Source organism: Prionailurus bengalensis, chromosome A2 (genome assembly GCF_016509475.1).
Source record: "Prionailurus bengalensis isolate Pbe53 chromosome A2, Fcat_Pben_1.1_paternal_pri, whole genome shotgun sequence".
Taxonomy (NCBI): Eukaryota; Metazoa; Chordata; class Mammalia; order Carnivora; family Felidae; genus Prionailurus; species Prionailurus bengalensis.
The window spans coordinates 121558498-121586470 of NC_057348.1; the positions used below are offsets into that span (position 1 = coordinate 121558498).

A 27973-nucleotide genomic window follows, 5' to 3' on the forward strand; every position below is an offset into this window, starting at 1 on the left:
TCACTGACAAACGCCTACCTACCTTTGAAACCCCAGCTCAAATGCCATCTCCTCCTGAAGGCTTCCCCAACACCCTAGGCATTTAAGGAGTCGCTTCTTCTTTTCCCTCTAAAAGCCTTCTCTAGGTCTTGCCATCTCTCGAAACATAGGCCTTCACATTCTCCTGTGCTTGAACCACAGCAGTGTATCTATTTTACGTCAAAATCCCGTACTCACCCCTCCACCCCGCCTCACACACACCCCCTGCATTGGTGGGTCCCGTTTCACAAAGCAAAATTTATCTTGACCACAGCTATAATACTTCTCTTCCTATTCTGTTCTAATGAGTTCTATTTATTTTATGTTCAAATGCTGGTCATGACTCACTAAATTGACTTCATAATCCACTATTGTGCTATAACCCATAGTTTGAAAACCAAAAAGCTATTTTAGACGATTTGCCATAATTCACTATGGATTTCATCTTTTTGGACCTGATTGGTTTTTTTTTTTCCCTTTGCTGCTGAAGTCAAGCTCCCTGGGGTAGGTAGGCAGAGACCATATGGGAGTCTCTGGACCCCCCTTAGGAATCAGCCATCAAATACACCTTTTCAGCATCAAACAAACTCAGATGTGCCAAAACCTTGGAAAGCAGGGTCTGAGATGTGGGATGTGCTGGTGGAAAGGGGCTGCCCTCTTGGGGCCCAGTTGTGCCTGGAGATGAGGTTCTGGCTACAGACACTAGGTACCAGAGGACTGGAAGACAAATGTGCCCAGTTCTCCAGGGGAGCCGGCTAATGAGGACACTGTGCCCTCAAGCACAGCTTTGGACAGGAGAGACTAAAACAGGAGTCCCCTGCCCCCTACACCTGGGAATTATGGGAGGATGAGCACGGAAAGTCTGAGGGCAGGTGGCCAGACAAGAATCGCAGGGATGGATGCAGCGAGGTGGGTGCCTGTTACCACAGTAACACAAGCGCCCCTGCCAAAGATCAATGCTGATGGTGTGCGGCATGGCCTGCCAGGGGCATTAGGGTCTGGGTGATGCAAGCAAGATCCTCTCTTCCAGGGCTCTGTGGCCTGGGAATCCTGGTCCCTATTGCCAGCAGCGTGCCAGATCTCTTCCCGCAAAGTGGCCCTGGTCTGCCGAAAGCTCCCATTATAACAGCCTTTCCCTCTTTCAGATGCCGACCCCTTTCGGATAAGAGTTCCTCGTTCAGACAGTCACCTGCGTGGTTCAGAAGCCAGGCTGGGAGAAGATGAGGGCTTATATGCTAGCTGTGGTTTTGTCTCTGGCTGGTTGGCTAAGTGACCTTAGCTAAGTCCCTTCCCTCTTGGCCTCGGTTTCTCCTCTCAGTAGAAGTAATGTACATCATCTAGAGGATGTCATTTATTGGCATGTCGGGTAGGTCAGGTATCTGTTGTGTGGGACTTTTCAATCCACTAAATGCCAGTGGAGCCATTATGGCAACCCCAAACACCCCTATGTCACTTTCAAGTGCTCGGTAGACTGGCATTTCTATCTCTGATAGTCTAGCTGACAAGGCATGGGGGACAGGGACTACAGGGACGTTTTGGGTGGGAGTTATGGGGGAGTGGGTGCCAGAGACAGGCTGGGCATGGGGAGTGAATGGGACTGGTGGAAGGGTCGCAACATGGTCATTGGATATCTGGAAAGAAAATGACAGGAAGTTAGGGCAAGAAGGTGCTGGCAGGGAGGTGGGAAGGGCCAGAAGCAATATTTACTGAAGGAATGGGGTCACTGTGCACGGCAGGACCTTTCAGCACTGCGGACAGCAGAATGACACCACTCTCCGCTCCCCACCAAGGCCTGTGTGAGACACTGGAAAGCTCCTGGGACACAGCCCTCCCACCCTGCATTCACCCTGCGTCCCCGGGCCCAGCCCAAGAAGATCACACTAATTCAGGCCCTGTCTCAAGGCCCGGCTTCAGCCCCAGCTCCTCTAGGTGCTTCCAAGGCTGCTCCGGCCCCTCGAGGGTTCCACTACTCACTTCTCCCAGCCCACTCTGGGTCAGGATTGCTCTTTCCCAGCTAGTGGGGCAAGGCCAAGGTTGCCCTCCCCTCCGGCCCTCTCTTAAGAGCTACATAGAATCGAGTGTACGGGATGGACCGAGATGGTGCTGTTGTCTATGTGACTCTGGATGAAGACAAGAGACTCACTTTGGAGTGGGCCAAGAAGACCGCTGGCCACCTCGGGGGCCCAGGCTCTGGAAGCTGCACACTTTGTAAATGCAAGACAGTCACACATGCAGCAGGCATCTCGGGTCTCATACACATGCCACAGGTGGGCCGAGCACGACTGCCAGCGCTGCGGACACCGTCAGGACAACCCCACGAGGGGTAGGAATGGCAGTCCAAAATCGCAAAGCTGCTGTCAGGCATCCTCCAGATTCTAGGCAAGAAAGCCTTGACCATTCCCAGGAAAGCACGCTGGAAACGGAGTCAGCAGGCACCCCCTCTTGGGAATTTAAGAGGGGGAGCCAGTTTCTCCCTCATTTGGTCTGGAGGGGCCCGAAGAGGGACAATGACATGTTGGGGGTCGCCGAGCAACTGTGTTCCAGAAGATGCGGCAACTTGTGCCTCTACGGCGGTGTCTTAGCTATTTCATGTCCAGATCCCCAGTGCGGGAGATGCCTGCAGGACATGCCCGACGTCCCATCCTCAGTCCCCTTACTGACCTTCCCTGGGAGTTGGGCTACTCCAGACGTGGCCATATCCTTCCCGTCTGGCTTGGGGCCTTGCTGGGAAACCGTGGCCCTTCACCTTGGTCACCTTTCTTATCTCTTAATCTCTACTGCCTGAACGAGGCAGTGATGCTGTGGGGCATGACGAACAGCTTTCTTGCCTCCAGTTAAGACACCCTTTCGGGAAGCGAGGCAAGGTCATGGCACCAGCGGTGAGTTCCCCCGAACTTCCCAAACACAGGCTTCTCCCTGAGTTAACACTCTTGCATCGCTGAAATGCTGCTGCGGCTGACCAGGGCCGGCCTGCTCTGGGGCCTGGCTTCAGCGTGTCCTGTGTTGGTCTGATCGCAGCCCGCTGGTGGTGGGGGCTGCAGTGGTGACGCTCCTCTAAGCTCAACCAGCATGACCTGGGTTGCGACACTGGGAATCTGCCATCGTCCACACGGTCATCAGGTTGGGAAGGGCCTCCCCAGGGCCATCTGCTCAGGATATGTGGGACGAGAGACAGGGAACTGCTATTCCATTTCTTCAGTGTCGTGTGGACACTGCACCTGGGGCCCCAGCTGTCCGTCTGGACCTCCGAAAAACCCTCAGCTCCTTATTTCCAAAGGCCTTTTCACTAATGATGTCTTTCCCTCCTTGAGTACGCATGGCACGGTTAAGTGTCTAAACTTAGAGCAGACGGCGGGGGGTGGGTGGAAACTGAGTCAGGGAGGCACCGAGCAGTTTAATGGAGACCACACTGGGCCCATGAAACAGGGAAGAGGTATGACGGGAAGGCAGCTCACTGTGTGAGGTCACTGCCCTCCCCAGGGTGGGTGCAAGTGGGAGGAGGTGCCTACCCCCGGCTCTCACCTCTACTGTGCAAGGCTTCCTCCTTGTAGACTTCCCTAGCAACACTCAATGGGCTTGTCGCCATGACGCCAGTCTGTGGCCTGCAGGGGGAAATAGGGAAGAGAAGGCGAGCAGGGGACCCCTGAGGCAGAGGCTGCTGTGTGGCACAGAGGAACATCAGGGTTTGGGGACCATGAGAGCTTGTCAAGCTCACCCCCCCGCCTAATACAGAGACACGAAGCCTCAAAGAGGATAAAGTATAGCCCAAAGGGGAGACAAGCAGGCCGTGGCCTGGCCGGAATCAGAACAGGCCTTCAGGGGCGCCTGGGGGACTCAGTCGGTTAAGCGTCCGACTTCAGCTCAGGTCACGATCTCGCGGTTTGTGAGTTCGGGCCCTGCGCCGGGCTCTGTGCTGACAGTTCAGAGCCTGGAGCCTGCTTCTGCTTCTGTGTCTCCCTCTCTCTCTGCCCCTCCCCTGCTCACCCTCTGTCTCTCTCAAAAATAAATAAACATTAAAAAAATTTTTTTAATAAAAAAATTAAAAAGAACAGGATTTCAACTTGAGTTTCTGTGAGGTAATGTGGAGTCAAGACATCTTTGTCTGGCAGAATCCTATGTCCTCCCTTTACCAACAATGGCATTTCTCTGGAGGCCCAAGGACCTGCCTCTCTCCAGAGGCCTTTGGGGATCAGGCCTCCGAGTGTAGGTGGACTGCTCCCTCCCACAACACCATCCAGGGGCCACAGACTTGTGGTGGCTCTCGGAGATGACCGAGGCCACATCCCCCAGAACGAGGACAACCATCCCTGGCATGAACAGGACCCTCAAGGACATGATCCCAAGGATACAACTGCCCCTTGGTCTGGGCCCCATACGCCCCCTCTACTCCTCCTGCTGACAACACTCCAGCTGTCCTCAGGAACCCCAAACAGCATGATCTCCCCAGTTTTGACAGGGCCTCACAAGGTCAGCATGTTTTCTGTCCCTGTCACACAGATGACGACACTGAGACTTGGATGAGGGGGACCTCCCTGTCACTCAGTGAATCAGGGCATAGCCAGGATTTAGATCTGCCCTCCTGAATCTGGGCCTAGGTTCCTCCTGGTCTCCTTCACCCCAGCCTCCACGCCTGCAGGTGCTAGGAAAGGAACTTCCCACCAGACTCTGGAGTGCCTGATTTCGGGTGGGTGGACTGCACTTGGGGCCTTTGGGAGGATGGTCCCTGGGAGTCAGTGGGGGTGGGGCTTTGCTGTGGGGTTCCAGACTCAGCAGGTGGTTGCTTAGCGCGTAGAGGGGGGTTCTCAAAGTTCTCAACCAGCCTGGATTTAGATTTCAAAGGTACATCCTGAAAATCAAGCAGTGTCCCACCAGAATATTCTGTTCCTGCACCATGGGGCTATGAACAAGCATCTGGAAGCACTACCACTAGCAGAATCGAGGCCCACACCCTGGTTTGGCATTCAAAGCCTCCATGACCCTGTTCCCTTCACCCACGTCTCCTCTCCATCTATTCCCACTCTCCCTTCCAGCTGGCACAACACTGGCCCGATTTTTCAAGGCCCCATCCAACAACACTTCCTCTGTGAAGTCTTCCCAGCTTGCTTTCCCTTCCTTTTGGAATCGACCTCCTCCCATGTGCTCCTACAATCTTGACTTCACTTAACAGTAAATATCAAAAAGTTCTCTTCAAGAGTCTCTCTTGGGAATCCCTGGAAGGCAGGCTCAGGTCTTATGCACGTTTGAAAACCTTGTTTACAGTGAGAAGAGGCCAATACTCCCACGAAGCCAATGAGAGGTGAGCCTGGGCAGGAAAAGGGCCTGTAAGCAGCTGGAGAGGTCCTGGGGAGGGAGGGAGAGGAGATCGGGAGTGGCTGTGCCTTTGGTCCTCTCTGAGATGAAGGGTCCTCAGGCAGGGAACACCTGAGATTCCCCCAGCACACTTCTTGGCCACCCGGGCCCCATGCATGCAGAGGTGGAAAAATGCCAGAGCAGATGCCAAGAGCTCTCACAGCCAGCAGATGCTGTTCAGGGCCCTGGCTTTCTGCGAGACCCTGGGCAAGTGTCTTTTCCTCTCTGGGCCAGTCATTTCCCACCCTTAAGTAGCAGGGGAGGAGAGGCCGGGACGGAACAGGCTCCTGGCCTCAGGGGTCAAGGTGTGAACAGATCTCGCTGGGGACTAAGAATGCAGACCTGAGTTTCTGGATTCTACTTCCTCAACCCAGAGAGGAGACTGTTTAGAGCCCTCCCTGAGGCTCATACCCTTGCCTCATGGGCCAATAGGTGCGACATCTCCACCATCAAGAAGCACTCCCACCTCTTCAAGGAAGCTTTCCAGGAATGCTCCAGTGCCCACCGCTCGAGCCCCCCTTTCCAATCCCTGACTGCTGGCTTGTGTGAGTCTGGCCTTGAGGCAGCCTGGGGTTCTCTGAGGGCCGGGCTCAGCACTGATCACCGCATGCCCTAAGGGCTGAAGAGGGGATTTCTACAGAAGCAAGCGGTCCCAACAGTTTCTGTTTCCAACGCAAGCAGTGTTTCAGCATGTCTCTAGAGTGGGGTTCTGGGAAGTAGGGACGCACAGTCCTCTCCGTGGGGTTAGGTTAGGTGGCGTGTCTGTTTTCCCCTTGTCCTGGCAGATGCCTCAGTGCACATGGGCCCAAAAGTTCCTAATAGGTTATGGAGGGAGTCTGAGGTCAAGGAGACTGAGGCTGAGCTGTGCTGGGTTTAGCAAGTCTGCAGGAGGAAAATGAAAATGAACCCCATCCAGGGGGCAGCAGGACCCTCCTTTGCAGCTACAAGGGCCACAGAAACAGGCAGGAGGAGGTATGGGACCACGGCAGATAAAATGAGGGATGGGAGGAGGGAGAGGCAGAGGATTGAGCAGGGGGTGGAGAGGGGGAGGGAGGGAAAGAGGGAGTAAGGGAGCTGGAAAGGGAGAGTGGAGGGTGGGAAGGAGGGAAAGAGAAGGAAGCAGGGATAGAAAACGAGAGAAACCGGGAAAGACAGAGACATACACATAGAAAGAAATAGAAAATATACCCACAGACAAAGACAGAGCCACACACAGGCAGGAACAGAAACAGAGACAGGGAGACATACAGACATGCACACACAGACATGGGCTCAGAGTCTGCACAGGATGGTGGGAGGTGGGAGGGAAGGGAGTATATTGCCTGCTTCTGGCCAACCCACTGGGGCTAATCAATTTCCTTTCTCCTTGCAGACAGGGAGACTGAGGCCCCGGAAGGGTTTTAGAATTGCACCGGCTTATACTACGTACAGACATTATGGAATTTGGGTGGCCCAGGACTTGAACCTGCATGCTCTATGGGCTCCGGGAAACCTGTGGGGGGCCAGAGGCCACTTCCTGCCACAGAGCTGAAATGCCAGGTTCTCACCTTCCAGGCTTCCCCGTAGTCAGAGCTGGAGTGTGGGACCTAGAGCCTCCCATATTCCCCCACCCCACCAGATGCACCTGCTCCAAGGGAATTATGGAGCTGGGGGTCCACAAAACAGAAACGGAGAAGGCCTCCCTGCGGCCACTGCAGAAAGCTTAAGCATCATAGGCGGGGGTGGTAGCAGGAGTGTGGCCTATCTGGTGGCCGGTCTTACTCAGAGAGAGTAAAGTTCCCTCACTGGGCCAGCTCTGCCCTGAGCTCTTGACTGGGGGCCTCAGCCCACCCAGTGATTCCACAAGCTCCTTGATATTCTTTTATGCAATCCCTTCTCTGTTTAAACCGGCACAGTTGCTTTCTGAGAGGCAGCAGAGCCCAAGTTGGAATCCTTACTCTTTTATAAGCTGTGTGACTATCATCAAGTCAATTAACTTCTCTGTGTCTCCGTTTCCCCATGTGTAATATGAGGATAATATTACACCTCATCAAAGGGTCAATGTAAAGATTAACGAGTTAACAAAGGTCAAATGACAACACAGACACGTGGACCCTGGGCCACGGAAGTGTGGGTGGTGGGCAGAACCCTGGAGGGAACTCAGACACACAGACCCTTAACTTGGCTCTGCAGGGACAGCATTTGTGACCATGGACAAGTCCCATCCCTTCCTTTGGTCCTGCTGCAGCTGGAAATAGTCTCTGGGTGAAAATCATTAAGGCTCTGCATGGGCCTCCCAAACTTGTCCCCTGCAGCAGTTAGCTAACCACACATCCAAGAACTCTCAATGCCTTGCTTCTAGCAGGAAGTGATCTCCTGGGCTTTCCTCTTCTGGCCGACTGCATTCTGGATGGACACCTGCACTCAGATGTCTCTCCAGCACCTGAGGGACTACGTGTCTCCAACTATGCTCAACATTTTCCTGGTGTCATCCCTGACTCCTCCCGCATTCCCGTCCCACCCCAGTCCTGTACATGACAAGCGCCCAAAGTCTCCTGCACCCATCCCCTCCTCTGCTCCCGCAGCCTCCATTTGACTTGGGCCAGCTGCAGTAGCCTCGTAACCCCTCCTCTTGTCTCTAGAGGCTCCGTGCCCCAAAGCTGAGCTCCTCTGCCCCAGGTTCCTTCCTGCACCTGACAGTGAAGTCCTCTGCAATGCCCTGCATCATCTGACCAACATCCACCCATCTGCTCTTGTCTGTTTCTGTCTCCTCCTACCTGTGCTCCACACAACACTCGCCAGTCCCGAGGCACAAAGCATGGTCCCATCTCCTCCTGTATACCTGTTACACTTTCACCTGCTCAAATCCCACTGGTCCTTAGAAGTCCAGCCCAGGGGGCTAAGCCCGCCCAGATCTTCCAGGGTAGAAGCAGCAGTCCTTTTTCTGCCTCCTCAAGAACTTTTTTGGAGGCAGTACTGCCCCAAAGAGAGCGAGGGCTGCGGATTCCTCTGCCTGCACTGGTGCATAGGAGGGGATTATGTAACTTTGAAAAGTCACTTCGTGTCTCTAAGCCTCAGTTTTCCTGTCTGCACCATGGGTGTAAAAGCAGTACATATCTCAGGGGGCCTTCGGGAGGTGGGCATCGGTGGGATCACGTGTGCAAAGCTCTCTCAGTGGTAGGTGGTGCCTGGAAAATGATCCACTCTTGGTACTCTGTGGCAGACTCTCTGTGCTCAGCTGAGTGGAAGAAAGTTCATGGGGACTAAAGGCTAAGCTGCTGTCTTACCCTGGGAGTGCTGGCCCTCTAAAGAATGAGGCTTCAGTGGGGGGTTGACTATAGCCTAGCAGAACTGGGCAGGAAGAGGAACCAGGTCCTTGCTCCTTTTCCTCAAGGCTTCTCATAGGAGTTCATTTCCTCCCTGCATCCTTTGTAAAGGAAAGATCCCATTGAGAAGGGAAAACAGCGTCCAGGAGGCAGGGCAGGGGAGAAATCAATCACATTTCCATTGCCATTAGCTTCCTCGCTCTTCCCACCTCAGCCGGCCGCTCTGGTTAATGGCAATGCTCCCAGCACCCCATGCTCCTGTTCCCCAGCAGCTGTAGTGTGGGCAGCACTTTGGTCCAAACGAGGAAAATTGCTCATTAGGTACCAGGAGCTAATTGGCACTCCATTTGCCAACGTCGGTGGCGCCCTGACCGTTTTTCAGCCTCTCACTTGATGTGACATGAGTGGTCTGGTATGTGCTCCAGCATCTCCTTTGGGAAGTCTTCCCTGCCTTGTCTGTCCCCTTCCCCCCATCCTACAGTCCCCTTGCTCTGCTCCATCAGGGCATTTATCACTGTATTCCTTTGTCTGTTGCAATTGTGAGAGAGGGTGTCAATGATAGTGCAGTGGCTCGCATATAGTAGCTGATTAGTAAAAGGATTGACTCAGGACCGTGCTCAGCTCTGAAGAAGATACCCAGGCCCTGCCCTCAAGGAGCTCCAGGCTGGCTGGGGAGAGCAGGGGACAGCCCAGGCTGAGGTAGGAACCAGAGTGGAGCTCCCTTAAGGCCACAGACCATGAGGCTGAGATGCCTCATCACCTCACTTGGCCCTTTGCCTCAGGCCCAGTCTGAACTAGAGACCCTATGATCCTGTGATCTGAAAGTACAGTTTTATAATCTCAGGACTGGAAAGGAGCATAAAAGTCACTCCTTCCACTTGCATACTTCCTGGGTCGGGGAACTCACTTCCTCCCAGAGAGGTTGGTTTTTTTTTTATCACGGCCGGGAAGCACGTCCTTAGATAATGCAGAAATCTTCCTCAGCGGCTCGACTACCTCTACCACGGGCTTCCTTGGGAACACCTCTCCCGATGGGCTCCTCAGAGCACAGCCCCTCCCTGGGCCCACCAGAGCCCTCTGTTGGGGCAGACAGGGAGTGCTGCTTAGCATCAGAGGCAGGCGAGGCTGTCTTGCTCTCTAGCCATCTCCTCAGCCCCTAAGAGTCTGGACAGGTGTGTGTGAGTCGGGGCGGTGGGGGCGGTGGGGGGGGGCATACACATGTGCCAAGTGTGAGGTAACAGGGGGGGCTATGCTACTGTTCAGGCACAGACATACAGAGAGAGGTTGCTACAACGTTTCCAGGTTCAGGGGCTTCAGATAAACAACCCAGCTTCCCTGAAGGTCTGAGAAGGACCTCTCTCTGCTGGTGGGCTGGGGCTGGAGATGTGAGTGGCCGGTCTGGGTGGCCAGTGAAGCTGTGTCCCACAGCCTCACAAGACACTCCCACTTGGCACCCGTGAGGCCTTCCCCAGGGCACAGATTCTGGTCCCCTCACTCCCAGTGCCCATGCTGCATCACCCCACCTGGGTGCTCTGTGACTCCAGCAGCTTCCGCTGCCGTCTTCCCCAGAGTGTCAAGCCAGCCAGTGACTTGCCAGGAGGAAGGAGGGCACAGGCTGTTCTCCCTGGGAGATGGGGGGTGGTCCTGATTCAGACACCACACATTACCTGGGCAGTAGGAGTAATGCTGCCCAGGAGCCCTGACTCACTGCCCAGAGGGCCACTCTCCGACATCCAGGTAGGGATGAGGTCACACCCACACACTCCGGCCCAGAAGTGCCTGTGCTCTGTCCCCACCCAACACAAGCGCACACTCCGTCTTTCCTGCCTCATGGCCCTCCTTCCTCTCTGGCAGGAAAGAGTCTGACCACCCCACTCACCCTGGGGTCTGGAAACCTAGCATATGCGACTCCTCCTCCCTGGAGTGGATAGCATTGACTAAACAAAGAAGGGGAACTTCAGGCACTCAGAGTATATATTGTGAGAGGCAGGCCTGCCCTCAAAAGAGAGGAAGAATTTCCTCCTTCCCTTCCTGGGCTCTGGGCAAATCACTGTCTTATTGAGGTCTGAAGCTACCGTGGGGTAGGGCCAGGGAGAGAGCCCCCGACATTACAAGGGGCTCAGCGTTACGACGCTGCCACCGCCTCAGCAGGTCTCCGACGCTAGGTCCGGAGCCGTCCCTACTCCCTAAACCGCTCTTCTGGGCGGCGGGCGCAGAGCCCGCGGCGGAGGATCGGGCGTGGGGGGCGGGGAAGGGCAACTCACGGGTCGTGTTGTACTTGACGCCGTTGAAGTACTCAGGGCACGGCCTCTCCACCAGGGCTCCGGCGGCGCTCCGGGGCCAGCACGTCCCGATCTGGTCCAAGGTGGTGTTGCAGTAGGAGTCGGGACCTGGAGACGGGAGAGAGAGGAGAGGGGCTCGGGTAGGTGGCCGGCGGCGCAGGGCGCTCAGAGCGCGGGGCCTGGGGCGCACTCAGCACGCCGGGGAAGGAGCCCCGCGCCGCCCGCTCCGCTCGCCTCCGCCTACCCTCGGGGTCCAGGGGCAGCCCCCAGCCGTCCAAGAGCAGCTCTTCGGCCAGCGCCAGGCTGCAGTTGGCCTCCAGCAGGCTGTAGAGCAGCGCCGCGTCCATCGCGCCCGGGAGCCGCGCGCCGGCAGGGAGTGTGAGTGCGCGCCCGGCGTGGCTGCGAGGGACTGGGTGCCAGAGTGAGCGGTCCCGAGAGCGCCGGGTCCCGGCCCCCGCCCGCCCAGCCCCGACCTGCCGGGCAGCCTCGGAGCGCTGCGCCCCGCCGCCCGTCGCTGCCAAGTCGGGACCCTCGCGGAGAGGAGCCGCGGAGCGCGCGGAGCCGCGGGTCCACCCGCTCGGTCGCGGCCAATGGCGGCGCCAGGGGGCGGGGCCGCATGGCTCCAGTCGGCCGGGCCCAGCCTCCAGCCCCCCGGTCACCAGTCCCCCCCGGTCCCCGGCCCTGCCCCGAGTCCGCCTTCTCAGGCGCGGGCGCCGTCCAGACGAGGGCGGCGGGGATGCACCAGGTGGGCCTGGGGTGGTGGAATGGCCCGTCCGAGGACCGCAGGCCCCGGGGCTGCACGGGGCAGCAAAGCGCGCTCGCCCCCGCGCCGGGGAGCCCCCCGCGGCATCCCTCACCGAGAGCCAGGACTGGGCGGCTTGACGCTTGAGTTTCCTCTCCTAGAGCCAGGGCACTGGAGACGGGAGGCGGGGGGAGGGGGGGGGGGAGCGGAGAGTCCACGTGCAAGTCTGTGCTCTAGAAGAGCCCCGGTGGCCGATGGGAAGGAAGTGGACTGGAGGGGCTTTGAGGGCAGCAGGGAGGCCACGGAACGGTCTAGCGAGATCTAGTGGGCTGAACGGGTGAACACTTGCCCCAGGCGGTGAGGCTGGGATGGAGCGGTATTTCAGAGTACGGCTTGCTTGGAGAGAAGGGTGGGTGAGCGGGTTCCAGCAGGAGCCAGGAAGGCAGGGATAGCACCACGTCTTCCCCTTGGGTGACTGGAGAGGGGACAGTGTTGCCATTTAATGAGATGGGCAAGTCCAGGGGAGAAATTGGCTGAAATTATCTGGAGGACCTCAAACACCCTGGTCTTACTGTCCCGGGCTCCAGAGAGAATAAAGTGAGAAGTGAGAACCTCTCTCTGTTCTTGGCTTTGGGCAGGGCCACCTGAAACTACTTTCCATATGTGTGTGTGTGTGCGCGCGCGCGCCCACGCATGTGCGTGTAGTACCTAAACACCTTTATATGGAATTTGCCCGTAATGTGTTCTGATTTCACTGTCAGAGTGCGCAAGGTGGGCCGGCTGCTCACGCCGGCTGACCGGGGGGATCCTGGCTCAGGAGGCAGGGCCTGGGTGTGGTACGCGTCAGCTCAGGCTGGATTCTGGTTTTGCCTCTCTCTATTCTCCCTGCATGTTACCCCAGTTCCTGCCCTCCCTTTTGGGGCTGTTTCTCCATAAGGGAAAGATTCTCTGAGGCCCCTCCCATCCCTGAGAGTCTCTGGTTCTGAGTTTTGAGATGCAAAGGCAGAGGGAGATGTGCATGTGTGTGTGTGTGAGTGTGTGTTGAGTGTTTCTATCTTTAGACGGCAGGGAGAGCTGGGACCCAGTCCCAGCTGGGCTGGAGGTCTCAGAGGAACTAGTCTTGTCCTCCCCCTTGCCGGTCTCCTCTGGGGACAAAGCTGCCAGAGAAGGTCAATAGCACCCTGAACCAGCACTATGCCCTAAGCAGAGAGAGGGGGAAGAAGCAGGCTGGGCTGCCTTTATGTGCTCCGGTTTCAGCAGCCTCCGTATTAATGCTTCCGTCACTGCCCCGGCAGAGCCAGAGAGCACTGAGACCAGGGATGAGCACTGGACTCTCTCCAGGGCTTGCTGATTGGCAAGTATAAGGTGCAGATCAGCCAGCCAGCCTGTCCTCTGCCTCTTGAATGGACAGTTAGAGCCCTTGGCTCAGCTCTGGGCATCTGCAGAGGCAAAGATCCCTTGGTGTTCATAACAACCATTGTCAGGAGCAGGGGAGGATAGGTTGGGTCCCAACCCCAGCCTAAGATCTGAGTCTCAAACCCAACCCTAGGCAGAGCACTGTCCCCAGTCCCGGGCTAAGCCCTACCCCACAGGGTCCCACATAGGCCAGAATGTGGCAGGCAGGGTCAGCCCACGTCTTCACTGGGAAATAGTCTCATTCATGCACAAAGGAGGGCGCTCCACACGTGGATCGCAGTACAGGGGGAAAGGGAGACATCAAGCTTATGAATGTGCTTGTCACCAGAGCACCACGCAGGGGAATTAGCTATCTTGGGGTGTGGGAAGAGGCCAAGACTTCTTGCCCCACGTGCAACTTTCTGCAGAGCAGAATGGCCTGGGACACTTGGATTGCTCTTCACTGGGAGAGCACATGTAATAGAGATTCCTCTGGGAAGTGACTATTTTAGCAGTAGAGCCAAAAGATGTTCTGCATCCTGATGGACAGTCAGGGCCCGAGCACAGACCCATGGACCCAAGGTACCCTGGCTTCCAGGATGAGGGGCATCTCTTCGTGGACCTTTTTACAAGCACAATTGTTTGTTCCCCTAGATGTGACAGAGAGGAAACAGCTTTGGAACGAGTTGGCTTTTATAGCTCACTTGAGTGTTTGAAAATAGGTGAATGAGGAAGAAATTGTACAGAGCTAAAAATTTCCTCAATTAGGTTACATCCAACTGCAAATAAAGTCTGGGCCTTTTTGTTAACTAAGGAAGCAGAGGCAGAGGGGAGGCCCTTGGGATGGAGAGGGGCTCTCAGACTGGGCACTGGGGGAGAGGTACTGGGATGGTTGTGTGCCCCCAGGCTGGTGAGACAGGTTGCAGGTAAGTTCAGGAAAGTGTAACACCTGCGTGTCAGGAGCAGTATGGGGTGAGGTAGGAGCTCCTGGCTCACCTCTGACGTCAGCTGCAGTGGCAGGGGACAGTTTCAGACATCCTGGTCCTCCAGAGGGCACAGCCTAATAGGCAGGCAGAGCACACTGGAAACACGCACAGCATCTCATGGTCATTGCCTCCACAGAATCACCCACTTCCTCCCATTCATCCCACCATCCATCACATGTCAGCTGGAAAACAGGGTTTGAGGAGATAGTCTGTCTCTGCCTCTCTGAGGGGCGATGCCTGGTCAGACCGAATACACAAGGAGTGGGCAGGTCCGGGTCAACGCTGTGGGGTTTTCTGGGCGTTTTCATGGGTCTGCTCAGGGCATGGAGTCTTGGGAGAGGCCAGAAGGTGCCTTACGCTTGTCTGGTGGCACTGAAGATCGTGGCCCCAGGGCAGACGCTTCTCCCCTACACACCCTAAGCCATCCTGGCACAGGAGGGTGGCCAAGGGGAGATGATATCTTCAAGTCCAACCATGGGCCAGGCTGTGGGATCAGGAAGGGCCCTCAGACACTTTCCAGTCCCACATTCTCATTTATAGATGGACAAAGGGAATTTCTCCCTCCGACCTCTCCTGGGCCATCTTCAACTCTGCAGCAGCCAGACTGGGCTCCCTGTTTCTTCCACTGGGCAGATGAAGTGATCTTTCTACAATTAAGGTCATGGCATTCCTCCTAAGAGTGGCTCCCCATTGCCCTCAGGATGGAGCCCAGCTTCTTTGGCAGTGCAAAGAACACTCTTCAAGATTGTCTATCCTTCCTGCTCTCCCTCCTGCCAACCTTGAGATGCTTTTTGGAACAACTTGTCATTCCCTGGAACCATTGTGTACCCCCACACCTTTGCATGTGCTGTTCCCTCTGCCAGGATGCCCTTACCGCTCTACACTCCAGTTAGCCTAGCTGACTCCCGCTTGCCCTTCAAACGTTCAGCTTGGCTCTCCCCTTCTTGGTCTTGTCTGGGTTGGGTGGCCCTCCTCATTACCTCCATCTCTTGGGGCTGATCTATATCACGCCAAGTTTGTTAGTTTTTTACTGTCTCCTCTATCAACTCATGGCTCCCTGAGGGCAGGGCTGGCCATGTTCACTGACTGGTCCCCAGCACCCATCAGAATGCTCTAGGCCTTGGCAGCAGCTTTGTCTCCCTGACCAAGACTCTTTTCCCATTTGACCAGCCTTGATGTGTGTGCGTGTGTGTGTGTGTGTGTGTGTGTGCACGCATGTTGGATAGGGGAGTTGCTTTATTTCAGGGGATCCATGAATCCATTGGGATCCTTATGTTGCCTAAAGACCGAATAAATAATATGCCATACAGTCTATGCCCTAATAGGTGCCTCTGTGATGAACAAAACAAATAATCCATTTAAAGCCTGTCTGAAGTCTCTTGTGGTTACGTGTGGTTTTCCTTTATTTGCACCTCAGAGGCATACAATTTAACTGGTCATAGCCTTTGATTTATGACCACCTGTCTTCGTTAGCCCACACATGGCCCAAATTTATTTTATTTTAATTTTTTCTTTTATGGAAGTTTGGGTACGGTGGTAAATACACGGAATCTATCACTGAATCCAAAACTAGATCGTTGCCAGTCACTTCCATATTTATCTAAATACTCCTTCCCCGGAGGGAACATTCTCTTGGACATTTCATTGATCATTCCCTTGCTCTTAGTTTTTCGGTTTTATCATATGTACGTATGTCTAAAGAACAGATTGGTTTTACTTGTGTCCGCACTTTATGTTAGTCATGGTCCATTTTCTCAATCGGTGGAGATCACTGAAATCATGAAAGGAGATCATTTTCCTGTGGGAACCTCAGGTTGAAGGGCATCTTAGCTGTCTGAGTCCCAACCTAAGGGCATGGTGAGTGAAGGAAGGTGAGTCCCACCACTGCTGCTAGGAAGCATCATCAGTGATATGGTGGAGGCATATTTCATGACATGGGAAAGCGCTCACCCTGAGTTATAAGACCAAAAAAGCAGGTTACAGAATTGTGGACACAGGATCATCCCAGTTTGGTGAAAAAACATGAGGCTCTCTAGACCGATAGACTCCTGGGGGATATAATAATAAAAATTCCCAGATGGTGGGATAATGAGTCCTCATGGTGTTCTTTGATTTGTAAAAACATTCCCCCCCAATTTATATTAATGTAATGTACCCCATTTACAAATGGATGAATGATATTATCAGTTACGTAGGGGAGGCCTATTTGGAAAAGTTGAGCCCCTCCCCACTAGACTCAGACCCGCATCCACCAGGGGTCAGGGGAAGGTGAGGATCTGGGCCATGTACTGGAGAAGGCAGGGGGTTTGCTGATAAACCAGTGTTTCCTTCCTGACAGCAGAGAGCTCTGGTCGGGGACCCCCTGAAATAGGGGTCTTTCATTGCCTGGCTCATGGAGCATGCTGGGTGTCTCCATGACCTCTCGTTCAAACTCCAGAGTAAGCCTCTGAGCCTGACTTAGATCTGTTCCTAACAGACAAGGAAACTGAGGCTCAGACGGTCTTATGGGCTGAATGGCTGAATTATGTCCCCCCCAAATCTATATGTTAAAGTCCTAACCCCCAATAACTCAGAATGTGACCTTATTTGGAGACAGGTAATGAAATTAAGACGAGGTCGTCAGTGTCGGACCTCATCCAAATGTGACTGGGGTCCTTGCAAGAAAAGGAATCGAGAGGTGCCTGGGTGGCTCAGTGGCTGAAACGTCGACTTGGTTTCAGCTCAGGTCATGATCTCACAGTTCGTGAGTTTGAGCCTCACGTTGCAGAGTGCAGAGCCTGCTTGCGATTCGTTTTCTCCTCTCTCTCTCTCTCTCTCTCTCTCTCTCTCTCTCTGCCCCTACCCTGCTTGTGCTCTCTCTCTCTCCCAATAAATAAATAAACTTAACAAAATTAAAAATGAGTAAAATAAACAAAATTTTAAAAACAAACAAGAAGAAGAACCAAGGACCCAGATGTGCACAAAAGATAGAGCACATGAGGACAAAAGGGAGGAGACGGCCACTGCAAGCCAAGGACAGAGGCCTCAGAGGAAACCACCTCTGCTGATACCTTGATCTTGGACTTCTAGCCTCCAGAATGGTGAGAAAATACATTTCCCCTGTTTAAGCCACCCGGTCTGTGGTATGTTACATCAGCCCTCGCAAACTAATACAGATGGCTTAGGTGACTCAGCCATTGCTTCTAGGTGGAGAAGGTGGGACCCAGACTTGGGTCTGTCTGACCCCTGCACTGAAAGGCAGGCTGGTAACAGGGCCGTTCTCCTGGGCACCTGACCCAGGCTGTGTGCGGGGCTGGGCCCCATTGCTGGGCAGCACCCTTACCTCCTTGTTGCCTTGCCAGCAACTTCAGATCCTGGGGCCCTCCCCAGGCCTCCTCCTTCCCTGCTGCTACCGTGGGTGCAGACCTGAGACCGCCATGACACCGGGCAGGGCTTGGGGACTGCTCTCCAGAGCCCGTGAGAGCCCAAGGCTTTTCTGAGCTCCGCAGGTGGCTGACCCTGACTCCAAGTCGGCGGTGGGGGGGACTCTGAGGAGTCAGAATTCAGAGTCCCAGCTGCTGTCTTGCAAGTCCTTACCAGGAGGTGACACCTGTAGCCACGGCAACCAGAGAATGTGGTTGACATCTTCTGCTGGTCTTGCTCAAGTTTATAAACAGAGGGTTACCCCCTCCTTGGGCTCTCGAATGCCAGCCCGGCTAGCTTCCGTTATGTGCGGGAGCTGGGAGCTGAGGGCTGGAGGAGGATGTCCAGCCAAGTCCTTCATCATCAGTGAAGGGCCGGAGCCCCAAACGGGGAAGGGGCCTGCTCAAGGACAGAAGCCGGCATCCGCCACCCCACATGGCTTGGGCTGGTCCAGGAGAGCGGCCTCCTCCTTCCTGGCCCTGAGGCTCACGGTTCTCTCTTGGGGTCTGCCCCAGGGTGGCGGCGGTGGGCTTACCTGAGAGGTTGGTGAGAGTCATCACTGCCCGGCAGTATTGTTCCAGCATTGCCCACAGGGGCTGGTCTATGGGCGCTTGGCTTGGCCCGGCAGCCTAGGGGATAGGACGGATGAGGGTCAGAGGTCAGGCCCTGGCTAGCCCCTGTAGCACCCGTCTGCTCCCCTTACCCGGTTCTGTCACTCATGCATGCAGCGGAATGGCAGCCTGGCCAGGCCAGGAACCCCAGAAAGGTCTCAGAAGTGTTCCAGTGCAGCTTGACCTTGGAGGCAGGGATCTGTGCTTTCTAGCCCTTGGCGTCCAAAGCTCTCCTCCTCAGGACGGGATGTGCCCTGTGTCCTTCGGTCAGCAAAGCCAAGTGGGGAGTCCACCAGCTGTTTCTTTACCTAACAAATATTTGTAGAATGCCTGCTATGTGTCTGGCCCTAGTTGGAAGGCCCAACGGCTGTCCTTGGGGTAGTCCCAGGCCAGACAGGGATCCCCTAAACTTAGAAGGTACAGACGGGAGGGGAGGAGAGTAGACAGTGTAACTTTGTTTCCCTCTCACACAGGGAAACAGGCAGTTACAACAAAAGTGTCTCCCCATGGAAGAGATTTCCCTGGATTTGGGAAAGCAGGGAAGGCTTCCTGGAAGAGGTAGCACTTTGGGGGCAAGCAGAAGAATGAGTAGGGGAAAAGGAAGGGACCACTGTGCCAATGTGGACACTCACCAGGGAATAGACATGGTTGTTGCTACCATGGCAATTCCATCCAAAAGATAAAAACCATCCAGGATCCCATCTTCTGAAAACACCATGAGAATCGGTGCTGGGCATGGAGGAATAAAGTAAAGGTGGTTATCTCTGCCCCTGAGGAGCCCATCTTCTGGTGGGAAAGAGGGATGGGTGACCAGGTTGCTACAGCATCGATAACTTGCTGAGGTGGAATGGGGTAGCATCTCGGAGAAGGTCATGCTGATGTGGGCTTTGAAGGCTGAGTAGGAGTTTGCCCAGCTGATAAGGATGGTGCCGGGAAGAGCATCCTAGGTAGAGAGCACAGCATGTGCAAAGGCAGAGAGGCTGGGAAATGGCGTGAGACTGAACGAGAGTAATGGACTCTAGAATTCTAACTCTTGCCCACTATTTCTCCCAAGGGCACCACTTTTCCAACTCTGTGGCCTGTGTGTGTGTGTGTGTGTGTGTGTGTGTGTGTTTACGTGCACTTGTGTCCCCGTACGTATGTGCATGTATACGCAAAATGACTTCTGGGCCTCTCCCAACCCTGACATTCCTGATTCCAAGATTGTAGAAGGCACTGCCCACCAGTGGGCAGCCCCTCCCCTTTCCCTGGCCAGTCACATGTTCTCTCCATGACAGCTGGGTCAATGTTTGCCCCGGGATGTCCCCAGAGCTAGAGCCCAACAGCCCTCAAACATCACGTTCCCCACATCTGGCTTGATCCATTTCCTGTGCCGGGGCTGGAGGCTGCACATTTAGCCTCAGCAGGCTGGCCTGGAGCTCCTAATAAATGACCCCACCTGGCCAGATGGTGCCTGCTGCTTCTCGGAGAGCCGAGGGCAGCAGGGACGCCATTCATAGGGAGTCACTGCACCTGGGACCAGCCACCTCTCTCCGAGGAGGCTGGGTACAGAAGGAGGTGCTGGGGAGCAGAGACATGTGTGTGTAAGGTGTATGTGTGTGGGTGTGTATTATGTCTGTGTAGCACCTGTGGTTGTGTGAGTAGTATATGTGTAGGGTGCATTGTGGGTATGTGTGTGTGTGTGTGTGTGTGTGTGTGTGTGTGTGTCTGTAAGGGGCTCTCTGGGCCATGAGCTGGGAGCTCTGGTCTCTCGGCTTGCAGGACAGACACTGGGGGCCACGGCCTTGCTGTTCACATATCCCGGAGGCTACTGGGAGCTTTCAGCATCAGCTTCTTGGGCATCAGGAAGGTCTCGCTGCCCAGTGAGTCCCTGCCAGCGGTGAGGTGGGCTAGGAAGGAGAGGGGACACTCTTTGTCTTGGGATCTCCAGAAGAATTCTGAGGCCCCACACTCAGCTGGATCTGGGGAGATTGTGGGCTCTAGGCCTGACCCATCATACACTTCCCAGCCCCCTTCTTGTTTGAGAAGCAGCTAGTAATGCCCTCCCCGGGGCGGGGGGGACAGAAGTTCCAGGGAGTCAGCCTCATCTGGAGGTCATGGCAGAGGCAGTGCTCCACCCAGAGGTGCGTGGTGTTGCTAGTGGACCTCCAGGCTGATCAGATTTTGTGTCTTAGATGCAAGCTCCTTCTCTCAGAGCCCCCCAACTGCCACGTTTTGACCGCATCCCTCAGCTGTCTCATGTTCACCTTTGGGCGGGCAGTCTGAATCCCTGGCTCTGAGCCCACAGACGGAGGGCCGGGGTCAGGGCATCCTCACTCAGGCAATGCGGGGCTGTCCCTTTATCAGACGCTATGGTCTCAGGCTGTGGCTGGGTCCCCTTGCTACGCAGAGCACTGGGGCGCAGGTGACCGTGCTCAGTATTGACGTGTGCCCTTCAGGCGTGGGCAGCATGGGCGAGCAGATCAAAAGAGGTTTTGGAATGACTCCCAGATCTGGGTTCCATCTTCTGTAACTTCTCCACCGGTCCAATAAGCTCGCACAGCTAAAGATGTTCTTTCTCTTCAAGGGGGCTGGCTGGGTGGATCTGACTCAGTTCAAACCCATGACATCCCCTGCTGCTGGCGGCGGTGGTGGGTGGGCAGCGAGGAGGGAGAAGAGGCCGCCGCTCTCTGGAAGCACACAGTGGCCCCGGGAAAGCAGAGACACGGCCATGAACAGTTACACCTCAAGGCCTGGGCCGTGGGCTCTCGGAGCAGCTAGGCTGTAAACACCCCCATGTTCAGGGCTCCGAGCATGGTGCTTGTCAGCCCTGTGGCCTTGGCCAAGTGACTTAACTTCTCTGAGCCTCGCTCTCCTCATCTGTAAAATGGAGACAATACAGAGCCCATAGGGCTTTGGAGTACATTAAACAAATGACTGTATGTCACGAGCCTGGCATATAGAAGGCATGTGTCAAATGGTGGCCCCTGTCAAGGGCTTGAGGAGGGGTCCAGTTAGAGAGCTCAGAGATAGGGGGTGGGGGTTCAAGCCCCACTGTGGGGAGTTCCGAGGCCCAACTCAAATCCTTCTCCAGAAAATCTTCCTAGAACCGTGTGTCCCTCCTTCCCCACCTCTCTCGCCAGCACAGATACCCCTCAGCTTTCAGTACCCCTCCCAGCACTGGGCCCTGGCAATGCAGCCTGAAGCCCCCCCATTGGGCACACCGTTCAGCAGTGCCCAGTCAACGCTGGCTGGGGAAACTCAGGGCTCCGTGGAGGGCTGGGCACTGGAGCTCAGTCCAAAAGCATGGAACCAGGGTCCAAGGTGGGGGGAAGGATAAGAAGAGCAGAAAGAGATCCCCGAGGCAGGAGCCGAGCAAAGGCTTGGAGGCAAGAAGGCACAGGGCCTGCTCAGGAAGCAGCTGGCCTCTGGTTTGAGGATGCCATTCACAGGGCAGAGGGAGACAGGAGAGGAGAGGCTTCTTTAACCTGAAGTCAGCATTCACAGTGTGCCTCACACAGCTCTCAGGGCTTCACGACAGCTCATTTGAGCCTCACAACAGCCTCTGAGGTAGCTATAGATAACCCCATTGTACAGATGAGGCAACTGAGGCCCAGAGAGGTAAAGTCATCTCCCAAGGCCATGCAGCAAGCAGGTAAGGGGCGGAGGCAGGACTGGACAGTCTGGTAGGCTGTGGCCTGGTCAGATACACAGAGAGGCGTTGGTCCTGGGTGGGGAATTAAAGGAAGGCCTGTGGTCCACAGATGCCGAGAGTATCACACAGTCCCAAACAGGGTGGCTGTGGGGCTTAGGAGGCCACTCAAGTAAGAAGCTGTTGTCACCTGTGCGGTGGGGCCTATAGGCAGAAAGCTGGGTCACAGGAGGAGTGTGGGCGGACCCAGCCAGCCGGGCAGGACCTTGCACATGAAGAGGTTTGGGCTCTATAACTTATTCTGAGCTCCCTGAAGACCCATTATTTTCTCTTCTGCAGGGAACACTTGAGGCTTCTGTACCCAGCTCTTGGGTGCCCTAGGGGCAGAGAGCCACCCTCCACCCCTCACCTCTACCCAGTGAGACCATAGGTGGCCCACATCTGTCTGGTTCGCATCTGTGTCCCCAGTTCTCAGTCGAGAGCCTGGCACATGGCAGGTGCTCAACAACTGTTTGCTTGGACGGACGGACGAATGCGACCACAGTCCCATCAGCCAGGTGGAGCTGCACTCCTACCCCCAGTTCTGGGAAGCTCAGGTTCTGGGCTCTCTTCCTGCTTGTCGGATTCCTTCTCTCTCACTCTTCACTTCGAGGCCAGCCAGTTCCTGGTTCCAGCCTCTGCGTGTCTGGAATTGGAAGCCTTCGTGTTACAAAGGGCAGGGGAGAGGCCCCGGCAGGAGGAGGCAGCAGGTCAGAGCCAAGATGCCAGCTGCTCTTCTTCCACCTTGGGCCCTGTCCAGGCAGAACCTATGCTCCAGGGACCAGGCAGGCCTCAAAGGTGTCACCTCCCTGGAGCCACGGTGTCGGCCCAGCCTGGTGCTGCCTCCTGTTCTGGCTACAAAGCTTCGTCTAAATTTAGCCCCTAGTCTAAGCCTGGGAGATTTACGGACCACAGGTCCTGTGGCCAGGCTGCCAGTCGCCAGAGAGGAATGGGGTGAGCTCCCTTCCTGCCTCCTCCCTCTCTGCCCAAGGTCAGGGAGGACTCCTCTGGGAGGGAGAGGATCCCTCCCCACTGTTTTCTCTCATTCACTGGTTTCACTGAGCCTGAGTTAGGGCTAGAGGAGGAAGAAACTCAGCCCTGAGAGAAAGAGGAGAGGAGGATGCTGGAGATGGGGAGAAGGTGGGATAGGGGAAGGGGGGAGGAAGGGGAAAAGGAGGTGCTGGGGGGATGGCAGGAAGGTGAGAAGGAGGGAGACCCTGGGTGCTGAGCAGACCCACAGGAGGCAGTACTGGAGCTGAGGCTGGTTGAGGCAGAGGGGAAGGGACCGGAGGTCATAAGAAGGAAGTAGGCCATTATTTTCTGGAGTATCTGGGCAGGCTTCCTGGGAGGGGAGACTAGATACTCAGTTCTAACTTACCAGGTGCTACACTTCAAGTGAGGACCTCAAAAGACCCAGCAGCTTCCTGTGGGTCCTCCCATCCCTGAGGGGTCCAGCAGGTGACTCTTCTTAAGATGCCCACTCTTCCATCCAGTTCTAACAGCCAACAACTCCCCTGGAGAAACTTCCAGGCCTTTTTTTTTACCATGTGCTCTCTGATAGCCTGTGACTCTCTCTTCTCCATGCCTCTCCCCTTCCTATGCCAAACTCTGGGCCCTCACGCAGATGTCTGAGGATGGGGGGACGTGTAGGATGGGGAGGCCCACTAAAGGGGGAGGCAGCTGGCCAGCAGGAGGCCCTAGAACAGGTCACTAGGCCTCAAATGATCTCCTTACTTATCAACTCATCTAATGTCCAGTTGACCTAAAAGTCACTCCATTCTGATTTGTTTTAGTTTCTGAGTGTCCTAATTAAATTCTTGGAGAGGGAAGATAATCTGGAGTCAGGCTGCTCGGTTTGAATCCTGACCTTACCACTACCAGAAGAGTGACCTTGGGCACGTGACGTCACCTCAGCTCCCTCATCCGTAAAATGGGAGTATTGATGGTCTTCTCCTCTAGGGATTTTACAAAGCTTAAAACAGGCAATGGGTACCAGGACTTAGGACAGTGCTGAGCATGTGCTGAGCCCAGTGTAGATGCTAAATAGAATAAACAAAATAAGCTTATTGGATAATCTATCCTTCCCTCTGGTGGGTTTGAAATGACATTTTAAAAAAATTAGAATTTTGAAGAAAGCGACTTTAGACAAACTGGCTGAGGATTCCTAATAATGGCTAAAATCAGATAAAAGTAGAAAATGGCAGCTAAGAGGATACAGAGTAGTCCTGTAATTCGTAAAGTGCTGCAAATTTAAGACTTACCAGGAATACAAAATTCAGTAAGCAGTGCTCTCAGACAAATTGGTTTTTTAAAAAGTACATAAACATCAACAAAGTGGCAAGAAAAAAAAAAAAACACCCAGAAAGATTAAATTAGATGATTGGCTTAGTCAACTACTCCGAGAGTAGTTGAATTTTAGGGAAAGGTTATTACGATTTAGCTCCTGGCAAATGGCCCTTGAGCCCCCTGCCCACACCTTGCAGACCCTGGGTGTGTAGGAGAGGTGTGCAGGGCCCCGGCCTTAGTCTTGGGGAGGGCTGTGCAGCTCAGGGAGGGTCCAGGCTTCTGGAGCCAGGGACTTTTCTTGTTGCTGAGCCTCCTCGGGCCAGGGTCCCCCACCAGAAGGCAGGACCTGGAGTAAGAGGCCACAGAAGCGCTGTTCTGAGACCTTGGGGGTGCTACCCAAAGGTCCAAGAGGCTGAACCCAGCCAAGAGGAACTGATAGACTCCTGGGATCTTCACAGAGGGTACGTCAACTACCTCAAGAGGTTAGAATCAAGAGTTTCAGAATCCAGCGGCCATAGTACTTAGCCTCACTCAACCTCGGTTTCCACCTTCCGCCCTTAGCCCAGCCTGGTGCACGAGATAGGCTTCATGATTCCATGCTGCCACCTGGAGCCGCTTCCCAAAGGCCTCGCAGGGCAACCAGGAACACCAAGGTCAAGGCTCGGCTCCTCTGGGCTCTTGCAGTGTGGGCTGGGTCCAGGGGTCTGCCCCACTAAACTGCCAGTTGGAACTTCCACAATGGCAAATCAGGGCAGCCCCCCTCCCCTATTCAGGAAGCTTCCAGAGCTCCCCAACTTTTAGGACAGAAATCTGATCCCACCAGGGCCCAGCAGACCCCAAAAGCCTGGTGCCATCTCTTCTCAGGGTTGGGGCTTGTCCGGGGCCCTCACCCATTACTTGCTTTCCCCTTGGCCATCTTCCACGGCTGCCCCATCCCTACCCCTGCTGTCCCATCCACCTCCACCTGACTTTATCATAACCCCCACACACTTTTCTTAGTTCCAAAGACCAGAGTTTATAAAGGCACACTTATTCCTAGCCATTATTTTCTTCCTGCCGGTGCCTCTGGCTGGGCCATCAACTCCAGAGGGCAGGAGCCCTGGGCGGGTGTTTTCACCTCCTTGTCCCTACCACGCATCATCCTCCTTAAATGCCAGTTCAGTAAACGAGAGGGTTGGAGACCTGGCTCCTCCTGCATCACCTTCCTTCCCTACCGCCTGCTCTGGGTCCCATGTTCTCTTTTCACAGTGAGCAGAAATCTCGGAATAGTTGGATGAGGACCCAGAAATAAATTCTGTTACCACAAGAAAGCCTGCACTTTAGGGCCAGAGAGATCACAGTTCAGTTCCTCTCCAGGAGGTTATGTGCTGAGCAACTTTGGCCAAATGACTAATCTTCAGCCTCAGGCTGAGGTCTCCCTGGGAGGGTCTGGTTGACTCTAAGGGGCTACAGACTGTTGCCTCTGAGCTTCTCAGTTCTGACACCCCCAGAACCCAGGGAACCCTCCCACAGACTCCCTCCGCATTGGCCTGGCTCTGGGGCAGGGACCAGAAAGCTCTCCTTGGCTCACCAGCTTATGCAATTGGCATCATGGCCCCCAGAGGGGAGGGTCAAGGGGCAGCCCTGGGCCTAACATCTGGCTCTCTTGGAAGGCATGTATCTTGAGAACACGTGGCAGGAGGCAAAAAAATAGCTTAAAACTCAGGGGATGTGGGGTGGGGGAAACAGGTGATAGTGAACCCATCCCACAGCCTCTACTCATCCCAAGTATAGACTTCAATGTCGTTAAAAGAACCTGGCAGATTTCAGGACCATCTGCCCATGGGGGGCACTGACCGCCCCTCTCCTGCACCTGACTGGACCCACCGGGAGGGCAGGGCCCTTAGTGGCATCATGCCTTATCTATAGTGCCTGGCACAAAACCATAGCTGAATTTACTGAGGGCTTACTCTGTGCCAGGCACGGTGCTAAGAGCTTTACTCTATTATCTAATATAACCTAATATTATCTCAACTATTCCTCATGACAACTCTATCCAGTAGGCACTGATATCACCTTCATTTTACCCATGAGGAAACTGAGGCTTGGAAAATTAGAGTAACCTGTCCGAGGTTACACACTAAGCGGCAAAGCAGGGATTTGAATCAGGTGTGTTGGCAAAGCCACTTTGCCACAATGGATGCCCACTCTCTCTCTGTTGAATGAGCGTTGAACAAATGAGTCCTCTGTGTATATACGGGACATGGCGACCCAGGCAGTCCCAGAGGCTGGAGTGTGGTACAGTAGGGACAAGACCAGGTTTTCTGACTTCTAGCCTGGTTCTTCTCCCCTGCACTGTGTGGCCCCGGGGCCCCTCTTGCCTCTCTGAACCCCTTTAATGTCTTGGCTCTTCATGAGAAGTGTGACTTAGGACAGATGTCCCTCCTTCTCTGAGCTTTGGTTTCCCCATCTGTAAAATGGGAAGAGGGTTAGAGGTGGACTCCTCCTGCATCTGTTTCTGGGAACCATTCTGTCCCAGCCTCACCTCCACTTCTTCAGCTCCTTCTGGTATAGTCCCATCCCCCCTCCACCCCTGTACCCACCTGTACACCCTGACTCTGGCCACAGGCAGGGGTGGGGGGTGTGCCCACAGTTTTCAGAAACCCTTGGCTAGATTGGTCCTCCCGGTGCCTCCTCCGCCTCATTGCTCAACGGGGAATGGGGGTTGCTGCTTTAAGGCACTGAGAGGAGGGTAGGCAAAGGGTGGCAGGAGATGGGGGGCACAGCTCTGGTGGGAAGGGCCAGAACTGAGGCGGGGTGAGGAAGGGTGTGATGGGAAGATGGAGAGGGACCCGCGGGGGAGGGTACAAAATGGACAGGGGATAGGGAATGCCTGGACCTGAGGACAAATTTTTGTCCTAGAAATGAGTGTCATCTGGAACACTCTGTCCATCCATAAGGGTTTCCATGTCCCATCCTAGTTGATGTTAGTTTCATCTCCCCTCCACCTGCCCCCCCCCCATCCCCGCAGGAGATCTATCTCCACCCCCTCATCCCATACAGGGATCCCCAGCCTCAACCCGGCCACCAAGTCCTGAGATCTCCCCAACCCAGCTCCTAACTGGGCTGAGTGAAACCCGGACCAGTAACTAACTGAGCAATGAGGCCCGCCTCCCACCCCGGAGCTCCGCGCTCCTGGGCGCCCCCACCCCGAGCCGGATCCCCATCTCCCTGCACTTACTTTCAGCAGCGGCGGGAGGAGGCAGAGCAGGCAGAGGAGGGGGTGTCCGGCGTGGACGAGGCGTGGGGGCCCCTTGGGACCCCCCATGCTCTCGGTGGCTCGGGAAAGGAGCGCACCTCCCCTGCGCGACGGTCCCGCCCAGCTTGCCCCTCCCCTCTCCCCCCTCTCCCCCAGCCGGAGCCCAGTTGGCCACCTCCCTCCTTACCCGCATGCGTTGGCCCAGGTAAGGCCCTGGGCCCAGGGACCATTCTCCCCACCCCCACCCCCACCCCAAGGCGGCGTGACACCTCCCCACAGCCTGCCCCTCCGGGTTATTTATAGTCGGTGCCGGGCAGCGGCTTCTGCCTCGGCAGCCAGGGGCCAAGCTCTGCGTCCAGCCTGCACACAAGGGGTTAACGCCTTTTATCAGCCCGCCCCTTTTGCTAGGGCTGTAGCTTCCCAACTTGGGGAGAGAGGAACTGAGAAAGGAAGGAGGGGGCCTTGGGCTGTGGTGGCCGCCACAGCACAGAGTGGCTTAGGCGGGTCGCATCCCCACCAGGCTTCCTGAGGGCATCTTCTGATTATCTGGGGAGCTTTACCAGGCTCCAGTGCCTATTGGGATAATTGAATTTGAATGTGGCAGCGAAATTAAATAATAGTACTGTATCAATGTTCAACTTCCTGGTTTTGATAACGACACTGTGGGTAAGAGAATGTTCTTGCCTTTA

At 55.1% G+C, this 27973-nt stretch overlaps 1 protein-coding gene across 2 annotated transcripts in view; it reads right to left on the bottom strand.

Annotated features, from left to right (window-relative positions):
* CRHR2 (corticotropin releasing hormone receptor 2) overlaps positions 1-27386 on the bottom strand; it is a 47101-nt gene extending 19715 nt beyond the window's left edge. Inside the window, exons 1-3 of one of the 2 annotated variants that reach the window (XM_043589193.1) lie at positions 27267-27386; positions 18015-18108; positions 10937-11062 (exon numbers count right to left, since the gene is read on the bottom strand). In XM_043589193.1, coding sequence (XP_043445128.1) covers positions 10937-11062; positions 18015-18108; positions 27267-27353 — 307 coding nt within the window. In that variant the 5' untranslated portion in view covers positions 27354-27386. Of the gene's footprint in view, positions 1-10936; positions 11063-11198; positions 11533-18014; positions 18109-27266 lie in introns of those variants that run through there. The other variant, XM_043589194.1, reaches the window with a different exon arrangement.
* Between the last annotated feature and the right edge of the window lie 587 nt (positions 27387-27973).